We start from the raw sequence: 10,304 nt of genomic DNA on the forward strand, positions 1-10,304 counted from the left end.
GGGTGTGTCATGAACCACCAGTTTGTCACGTTGCTAGTTGTTCTCCTGCCAGTTCGGCTATTATAACCGGTCTTCTGTGATGATACAGCCGAAATACTTCTGCTTAAACTACAAATATGAATGTTTGGATTATGAAATAATTCCGTGTTACGATGAAAGATGACCAATATGACATTTTATTATAATGTAAAAGTACCTATATATGTAATGTTCAACTCTGTAAACAAAGACACGCATAAGGAGACCAACACGGTTTTGTAAATGATTTCTTACCAATAGTTTTGAAAATCTAATGTTTGTTTTTAATTTCTTTTCATAACTCCTTATTCTACATCTCGCAGGGCAGTAATCACAGATGGTTTTATGTATGTAAACATGTGTTAAAGTTTTATCTAAGGTGGCAGAGACGCCGCAGAAAGGTGTTCCTCACATTTACTGTTGCGTGGGTCAATCCTGTGAGCTGGAAGCAGTGTCCGCTGTCGTGTGAATTCTTCATGAGTCAAAAAGAAAAAAAAACATCACAATAAACTTTTTAATTTGCATTAACACGTTTTTACCTATTTTATTTAGAAGTTTTGTGTTGACGCTGGATGTTAAGCTTCATTTTTATGCGTGTCTAGACTCACCATCTACTTTATCAGCTGCACTTGTTGAAATATCCAACCAGCCTACTGCATGACAGCAACTCATTGCATTCAGTCATGTACTGGTGTTTGCTTATTACTCCAAATGGTAAAAATATTAATAATAACATAGGGATTGATGCTGATCATTGCTTTAGTTTGGCTTTCTCTCCTGTTTATCCAGTCAGATGAAGTACAAGCTGTACAGAATGAGAAACAAAGGACATTTAAGTGACTTTGGATGTGGCACATTTTTTCTTTCTGTTCACTCTTTACTAAGTGAAAGATCAGTGGCTACTACATCTAGTAAGTTAATATCCTCCCTCGCACCACACACACACACACACACACACACACACACACACACACACACACACACACACACTAAAACCTGTGGAATTAACACATAACTGTTTTTTATTTGACCGTTTATTTCTCACATGGACATGCACAGGCGACATAAACCTGGACAAAACAAAAACACCTATTAATGCACCACCATGCCTGAAAATAAGCTGGAATAAGAAAAAAAAAAAGTCTTTTGCTTCTTTTATAAAACGCAACACACCAATGGTCAGTCACTAACCTGACAATACTTAATAAAAATACTCATTACCAGTCTATATCATAGCCACTCAGCCATGAGTCTTCAGTTCATAGACGGATCTTTAACCTCACACACTTTGAATTTTCTGTTTTATACGTTTTCAAAGTTTTAACTGTATCTGTAATAATTTCTGCAATTAAACTTGTACATGCATTCACACACACACACACACACACACACACACACACACAATTCTAGGGTTTTCTGTTCTGTATTTATGTAATATATGATTTTTCAAAAAATACTTTTAAATTCAATACGATTTAAAAGTATTTAATTTAATAATTTAATAATTTAATAATTTAAAATAATACGATTTAAAAGTAAATTTATCACTACTGGATAAATATCACAGAAATGACTGGTGCCATAATAAAAATCTGAACGTGATGTTTTCTCGGAGAGATGGCTGATATTGGGCAGGTAGGTGCTCTGTCACAGCAGTGAACCAAACCCACCACAAAGCACTTTATCCATATTAAAACACAGTTCTGAACTAATGTCACAGACATCCATCGTTTATTTAACACTTAAAGGGTCCGATTGATTCTGTGAGAAGCTTTTTCATTTCTTTGTTCTCCTCTGAGTCCCTTCATTTAATCACATTCAATATAATTGAGCTTTGTGTGTGAAGCACCAATTCACAAGGTCATCTCAGCGCACTCTGCAGGCAAAACCATTAGAACCAGTCAGTGTTCATTCAAGCCAACTCATGATAAATGAAAGCCAATCTAAGGAAAGCAGCTGATTGCAGGCAGCAGTGGAAAAGAGAATACTGCCATTTAACAGGAAGCAGAAATCTCCAGCAGAAGCATGACCTGCCTCAGAGGCCATCTGCTTCGACCAGTTTGGGTGAAAAGGACAGAAAAGCGACACCAGCTGGCTCTGCAACCGTTAGCGAGGGAGACCTGCTGAGAGAGAAGAGAAGAAAGTTTCCAGTAAGAGAGCAGAGAGATTAAAAGGGAGGGGAGAACTCATTATTAGACGTCCTGCAGCCGTCTAAGCATATGGCAGCACATCTACCACCCCCAACCATCATCATAATCATCATCATTACAAATAATGTCTGATCATATAAACTTAACATGACTTTGTTCACCATATTTAACTCCCTGGTCTGATAAATAAAATTTACAGCATTCTAATCCCTCATTGATTCAAACTTAATTAGTTAATAGAAACAGTATGTTAATACTGCCAAAAAGCATCCAGAAAATACTAAATACTGTGTTATTATTTATTTTATACTTTTGAACAATTAGTATTATATTAGCAAAGGTCTGCATTGTGTTCATATTTAAAAACAAATGATCTTGTGTTTTTATAAACTCTTGAAGCCTTATTATTTGTGCAACACTTAAAAGTTTCATCATCCAGGGCAACAGGCATTCTGTTTCCTATGCTGAATATTTTGCCATCTTTATCGTCAACAAAGTCCTGTAAATGCTTTTCTACATACCACTCTTCTTTTTTACTTATTTATTTATTTATATTTATTAGCAAATATCCTACCCTGCCATGGACTGGCAAGCTGTCCAGGGTGTACCCTGCCTTTCGCCCAAAGATTGCTGGGACCCTGAATTGGATTAAGCAGTTAGGAAAACGAATGAGTTAATGGAAATATCTTACCCTTAAATTAAGGCTGTTTATTTATTTATCTATTTGTATTTATTTATTTGCAAATATCTTTACCCTTAATGTAAGGCTATTTATTTATTTATTTAGTTATATTTGCAAATATCCTTACCCTTAATTTAAGGCTATTTCTTTATTTATTCATTCATTTATTTATTTATTTTTATTTGCAAATATCCTTACCCTTAATTTAAGGCTATTTCTTTATTTATTCATTCATTTATTTATTTATTTTTATTTGCAAATATCCTTACCCTTAATGTCAGGCTATTTATTTATTTACTTATTTATTTATATTTGCAAATATCCTTACCATTAATGTAAGGCTATTTATTTATTTACTTATTTATTTATATTTGCAAATATCCTTACCCTTAATGTAAGGCTATTTATTTATTTATTTATATTTAAAAATATCCTTATCCTGAATTAAAGGCTATTTATTTATTTATTTATATTTATTTGTAAATATCCTTACCCTTACTGTAAGGTTATTTATTTATTTATTTGTTTAATTATTATTTATTATTTATTATTATTTATTATAGACGTATTTCTATATATTTGCACAGGTTTGGGGTGATGTGGTTTTGCTGCTCCTTCTGTTGCTGTTCCGCCTCTGACCTGCAGAGGGAGACTGTTTACTTTTGCATTCTGTTTGCTGCGTCACTAAACTGCGACGGGAATCCGAGCCGTCGTGGTAAACGCAAACACCGTACATGTTTGTGGGTTGTGGGAGCATCTGAATTCGTCTGAAAACAGCCGAGCAGAAGAGCTGTCTTCACATATGTGAGCGGGTGAGTGTAGAACCGGGACGGTTCGTGGTTGTGGTGCAGAAGGAGAGTTATATGTCTGAGCTTTCGGTGAGTTAACATCATGTTCCTAGATGAAGGAAGGAAAATGTCTGAGCTCCGACATGCAGCTTCTCCTGGTGAATAAAATCAGGAAACACCCATAAAACTCCGGGAAAATTAAACTTCCCCATGTCCATCCCAAAGGGGAAATGTTTAGATAAATATGAGCATTTATCTTCCCGCAGTAACTAAAATCATTACCCACTTAATCATCAGTCATTCATCAGATATTCAGACTGATGGCAGCAGGTTGATCTCATTAATTACTGCTTCCAGACTAACTATCAACCAACCAGTCAGTCAGACCAGCTTCTACCTCAGAACATGGACCAGAACTCATAAATGTATTATTTCTTCCTATTTCTTTTGTAGTTTTTTTTTAGCAGCAACAAGGAGATTACCAAAGAGCAGCAAGCAAAAACCCTAGCATATCTCAACATGGTGGCAGAAACAAGTGAAGGACATAAAAAAGTCAGGACTATTAAAGAAAAAAAGGACCATCAAGTGATGGCCTGTAGAACTGGAAACAAAGCCAGCAAAGACTTGAGATGCATCTGTACCTTCTTCTGGAACTGTGTCAGGAAGTGCGAGTGATAGATAGATAGATAGCTGTTCATGCAAAATGTTGATATTAAATAAATGCCACACATCACAAGAAGTGGGCTGAAAACCAGCAGCAACATGTGGGATTATCTGGACAGAGAAAAGACAAAAGACAGACTCCTCCACTGTTGCCACCATATAATATTTTATCTTTGCAATATTATTGTTTTTATCTATTTTAGAATCAATGACAAATAAGACAAGTAAGGTGATTTTCATATATTTTAAAATTATCCTATTGTATAATGTGAGTAACATGATTGGAGTACTGTGGGTGTGTTTTAGTTACTGTGTTTTGTTTTAGTTACTGTGGGTGTGTTTTTGATTGGATTAAATACGTTTGCTTGATCTGAGACGTCTTTAGATACCTTTAAGCCACAATAATGGAGAACACTCACTTTAATGAACCGGACTTCTAGAAAAAAAAAAAAAATCTCCATGTTTTACCATGAATAACTTTTATTTTCCTCATGGTATAGCAGCTGATTGGTTATGTAATTTTTATTTTCATGTTTGTCCCGGCAGGTCCTCCGTATCCGTCAGCGGCAGCAGGAATGCGGATCCAGCTGCATGGCACCAGCCATGCCGCCAGCTTGCTGGCAAATCTCAACGGCTACCGGCAGAGGCGTCAGTACTGCGACGTGTTTCTACAGGTGGGAAATCGGACGTTTGCGGCTCACCGTGCGGTTCTGGCATGTGCTGGAACATACTTCCATGAGCTGTTCAGTCGGGCTCCGACTCCATCTCCAGCCGCCTTCTCCCTAGAGTTCATCTCTCCGTCCAACCTGGAGAAAGTCCTGACATTTGTGTACACGGGACAGATTCTAACAGATCTGATTGACGTCGGGGTTCTGTACGAGCTGGCGGAGCGGCTCGGCGTTGGCGAGCTGGTGAAGGCGTGCCACGCCACTTTCCCTGACCTGCAGGCTGTTTCTGACAAATCTAAAGTCAGCATGGACTCCAGCATGGCCTCTGCTCCTACCGCCATGTCTGTATCGTCTGTCTGCTCCTCAGCCACTTCCTGTTCCTCTCTGTCCTCATCAGCTGGTCCATCGGCCACCTCGCTCTCCCCTCTTTTCCAGTCGAGGACGCCCTGGCTGGATAGTGAAGCTCCGGGTCTGTCTCTGAACCTGAAGGCAGAAGATGTTAACCATCATTTAACCGGCCAACCAGATGTCCTCCAGCTGAAGACTGAGCCGGGTGTGGAGGATGGGGGGATGGCAAAGGGAACAAACAATGGGATGATTCCTCAGAATGCTCTGACTCTGAGCAGGAACCCTGCAGTATCTGACTCCTGTACCTTTCCAGACTCCTCCGCTCAGCTCGGAGCTGAGGCATGCACCTCCTCCTCTTCCTCAGGGGAGCCTCTCAGCCCCACCAGGGGGGAGTCAGTGGTAGACAGCGTGGTGGATGTACAGAAGGACGGCAGGTTGATGTTTGGTGAGGTAGAGATAGGGGAGCAGAGGGAGGCGATGGAGGGAACGGAGGAGTTCGGAGGGGAGATCATAGAACTGAGTGATGATGAGAACTTCATGGAAGAGGGAGATGAGGAAGATGATGACGATGACCTTGTTTGTGTGGAGAACAGCATCAACAGCCAGGTAAGGACCATCGTTCACCTGTAAAATCTTTTAGATGTGGATCTATTCTGCTGAAACAATCTTTTCTCCATCTGCAGGTGGCAGGAAACATGTTGTCCTGTAACGTCTGCTCAGCACCTCTCCCTGCAGACCCCGCTGCCATCAGGAAGCACTCTGAGACCCACCTAACGGAGCGGGGGCTCTGTAAAGTGTGTGGGGCCTCTTTCCAGGACCATACTGATGCTGTTTCCCACTCCCTGGCTCATATCGGGGTTCAACTCTTCACCTGTGACATGTGTAACCTGCAACTGTGTAGCCTGAAAAAACTGCTTCGCCACCACCACCAGACTGCCTCCATCTACAGCATCCCACAGGGGGCACTGACCCCCAGCCAAGCCCCCACCCTGCAGCTGCAGTGTGCAGTGTGTACCTCGACCCTCTGCAAAGACTTCCAGGTGAGTTCAAGCCAGATGCTTTTAAAGTCAGTGAGACAAAATGCATAGATTATGTGTTAGATTATGTAAAATTCATCACAGTTACCGTGGAAGCATGCAAAGACAGCTTCTGTACATCCGGACCTGAACTGAGATCAGACCTTTCCAGATGTGTTCATGTGTTGACATCTGAGATTTACTATGCAGATTTATTTACCTTCAAATCGTGGCCAGAAAAACTGAAGCGGAAACATCTTGTTTGATTAGGATCATTGGTTAATTTTCAGGTTTTCAGAACCCTGAATGCAGATGATGACAACCACAGATTCCCCTGACGCATGCTAACCTCAGCTGAACTCAGCATAGGGCATCCTAACATCTGCTGAATGCAGTGTGACACAGTGTGACACAATTTAACATCTGTAAAAATATAGCATCAGGCATGTAAACATCTAGTAAATACAGTGACAGGTGTGCCAGATGCAGTATGAGGCATGCTAACATCTGTTGAACGCAGTGTAATATGTGCTAACATCTGCTGAAAAAGACTTAAAGCGTGCTAACATCTGCTAAATGCAGCGTAAGGCGTGCTAACATCTGCTAAATGCAGCATAAGGCTTGCTAACATCAGCTAAATGCAGCGTAAGGCATGCTAACATCTGCTAAATACAGTGTAAGGTGTGCTAACATCTGCTGAAAAAGACTTAAGGCATGCTAACATCTGCTAAATGCAGCATAAGGCATGCTAACATCTGCTAAATGCAGTGTAAGGTGTGCCAACATCTGCTAAATGCAGCGTAAGGTGTTCTAAACTTTGCTAAATGCAGCGTAAGGCTTGCTAACACCTGCTGGATAAGACTGAAGGTGTGCTATTATTTGCTAAATGCAGCAAAGGGCATGCTAACATCCGCTAAATGCAGCATAAGGCATGCTAACATCTGCTAAATGCAGCGTAAGGCATGCTAACATCTGCTAAATGCAGCATAAGGCTTGCTAACATCTGCTAAATGCAGCATAAGGCTTGCTAACATCAGCAAAATGCAGCGTGAGGCATGCTAACATCTGCTAAATACAGTGTAAGGTGTGCTAACATCTGCTGAAAAAGACTTAAGGCATGCTAACATCTGCTAAATGCAGCATAAGGCATGCTAACATCTGCTAAATGCAGTGTAAGGTGTGCCAACATCTGCTAAATGCAGCGTAAGGTGTTCTAAACTTTGCTAAATGCAGCGTAAGGCGTGCTAACACCTGCTGGATAAGACTGAAGGTGTGCTATTATTTGCTAAATGCAGCATAAGGCATGCTAACATCAGCTAAATGCAGCATAAGGCATGCTAACATCTGCTAAATGCAGCGTAAGGCTTGCTAACACCTGCTGAATAAGACTGAAGGTGTGCTATTATTTGCTAAATGCAGCAAAGGGCATGCTAACATCTGCTAAATGCAGCGTAAGGCATGCTAACACCTGCTGGATAAGACTTGAGGTCTGCTAACATTTGCTAAATGCAGCGTAAGGTGTGCCAACATCTGCTAAATGCAGCGTAAGGTGTGCTAACATTGCTAAATGCCGTGTAAGGCGTGCGAACACTTGCTGGATAAGACTTAAGGCATGCTAACATCTGCTAAATGCTGCGTAAGGCGTGCTAACACCTGCTAGATAAGACTTAAGGCATGCTAACATCTTCTAAATGCAGTATGAGGCATGCTAACATCTGTTGAATGCATTGTAATATGTGCTAACATCTGCTGAATAAGACTTAAGGCGTGCTAACATCAGCTAAATGCAGCGTAAGGCATGCTAACACCTGCTAAATGCAGCGTAAGGCGTGCTAACATCTGCTAAATACAGTGTAAGGTGTGCCAGCATCTGCTAAATGCAGCGTAAGGTGTTCTAAACTTTGCTAAATGCAGCGTAAGGCGTGCTAACACCTGCTGGATAAGACTGAAGGTGTGCTATTATTTGCTAAATGCAGCATAAGGCATGCTAACATCAGCTAAATGCAGCATAAGGCATGCTAACATCTGCTAAATGCAGCGTAAGGCATGCTAACACCTGCTGGATAAGACTTGAGGTCTGCTAACATTTGCTAAATGCAGCGTAAGGTGTGCCAACATCTGCTAAATGCAGCGTAAGGTGTGCTAACATTGCTAAATGCAGTGTAAGGCATGCTAACATCTGCTGGATAAGACTTAAGGCATGCTAACATCTGCTAAATGCAGCGTAAGGTGTGGCAACATCTGCTAAATGCAGCATAAGGCGTGCTAACATCTGCTAAATGCAGCATAAGGCGTGCTAACATCTGCTAAATACAGTGTAAGGTGTTCTCTCGTCTGCCAGATGCAGGGTGAATCGTTTCATTCAGAAATAACGACATGGCATCAACCTTCTTAAGATTGATTCGTTTAAGTCATCAGTATGCATGTTCTGTAGATGTAATCCCAGATATGTTGTCTTATTTCTTTATTTCTCTTGCTCCATTATTGTTTACATGTCAGCCAGCAGATAAAGTGCTAAAAGGCAGCCAGAAGTCAAAGCTGAGTGTTTTTCCTGGATTTTTAAATCCTCTACTTGGGTTAAAAAAAAAAAAAAAAAGAAACATTTAAAATAATTTTTATAAATTCAGGTAGCGGTTCTGTAATATTTTCCATCTTCTTTTTCTGACAGAAATCCAGCATTAATAAGTAGAACTTCTTCATTCTTTACACAGCAGAGGGATAGAGGGATGTTGGAATGAGACTTCTTGGTTACCTTGTTTCTGTATTATTTTAAAGATGTAAATGAATAAAACGTAAAGACCTTTAGGGAATGTTCTTGTGAAAAATCACATTTATTCTGTTTGGAAATGAGTCAAAGCAGAAGAAGTGATTATTTCCTAGACAATGTAACCTGGAATGATGACATCCAGCGTCTCAGCTGTGGGTGTGGTTTCTCTCCTCAGGCTGTCCGGGACCACCTGCTGACCCATGTCTGTGCCCAGACCCTCACCTGTGGGGTCTGTCACCTCTCTGAGCTCTCCCTCTGCTCTCTGCTGTGGCACGTCCTCACCCACCTTTCTTTGCCCGTCTTCTCCTGCCCGCACTGTGTCCGCTGCTTCGTAGAGCGCCCCCTCCTGGACCGACACATGGCCGAGCACGCCCAGGAGGCAGCCGCCAAGGAGCAGCTGGTGCTGAGGGCCCAGAGAGCGGGCTCGGACGGAGTAGGGGCGGAGGAGATGCACTACTTCCTTTGTCCACAGACGTTCTGCTCCTCCTCCTCCTCCTCTTCCTCCTCTCAGTCTCACCTGAGCCTGAACAGCAGTGAACCAGCTCCAGGGAGTGCAGGAGCCCCGCGGGGCCACGGCTGGTCAGGCAGACATAAATGTAATGAGTCTCTGGACTGCCCCCCCTCCTCCTCCTCCTCCTCCCCACATGAACTTAGTAAGATGAGCAACCAGGGTTTTGGTCTGGGAACCGGCTTCGGTGTACCAGAGAAGTTCTTTCAGGGCCCGGTCCCCAGCCTGTCTTCCAGGGCCCTGACCATCGGGAGTTCAAGGCATGAAGGGGGAACCGGAGCAGCAGGCGTACGTGGGAAGTGGTACCGGTGTCGCTACTGTGGTAAACGCTTCGCTCACTCCGGGGAGTTCACGTACCACCTCCGCATCCACACCGGGGAGAAACCCTACCAGTGCAAGGTGTGTCTGCGCTTCTTCAGAGGACGCTCCACCATGATCTGCCACCTGAAGACGCACGCCGGCGCCCTCATGTACCGCTGCACCATCTGCGGGCTCTACTTCTCCACCCTGAAGCTGGTGTCTTCCCACATGGAGCTCCACAAGGACCACCTGCCCCCAGACTTCAACATTGAGCAGACCTTCATGTACAACGACCACTCCAAAGAGCCGCTACCCACTGTGGAGACCTGAGGGGGTCTGGTTAGGTCTCAGGTGGTCTGGGGGGGCAGAGGACGAACCAAGCCTGCAGCTGAGCAT

General features: G+C 42.4%; 1 protein-coding gene across 1 annotated transcript; it reads left to right on the plus strand.

Annotated features, from left to right (window-relative positions):
* Positions 1-3,564: 3,564 nt before the first annotated feature.
* Positions 3,565-10,238, plus strand: zbtb39 (zinc finger and BTB domain containing 39; the record flags this gene model as incomplete). The annotated part of the gene is made up of 4 exons (XM_079239322.1): positions 3,565-3,662; positions 4,848-5,923; positions 6,001-6,357; positions 9,276-10,238. Exons 2-4 carry the CDS (start codon positions 4,877-4,879, stop codon positions 10,236-10,238), a joined length of 2,367 nt encoding a protein of 788 aa, XP_079095448.1. The 5' UTR covers positions 3,565-3,662; positions 4,848-4,876.
* Positions 10,239-10,304: the final 66 nt, after the last annotated feature.

The sequence above is a fragment of the Telmatherina bonti genome (genome assembly GCF_933228915.1).
Source record: "Telmatherina bonti genome assembly, chromosome: 4".
In the NCBI taxonomy this organism is placed as follows: domain Eukaryota; kingdom Metazoa; phylum Chordata; class Actinopteri; order Atheriniformes; family Telmatherinidae; genus Telmatherina; species Telmatherina bonti.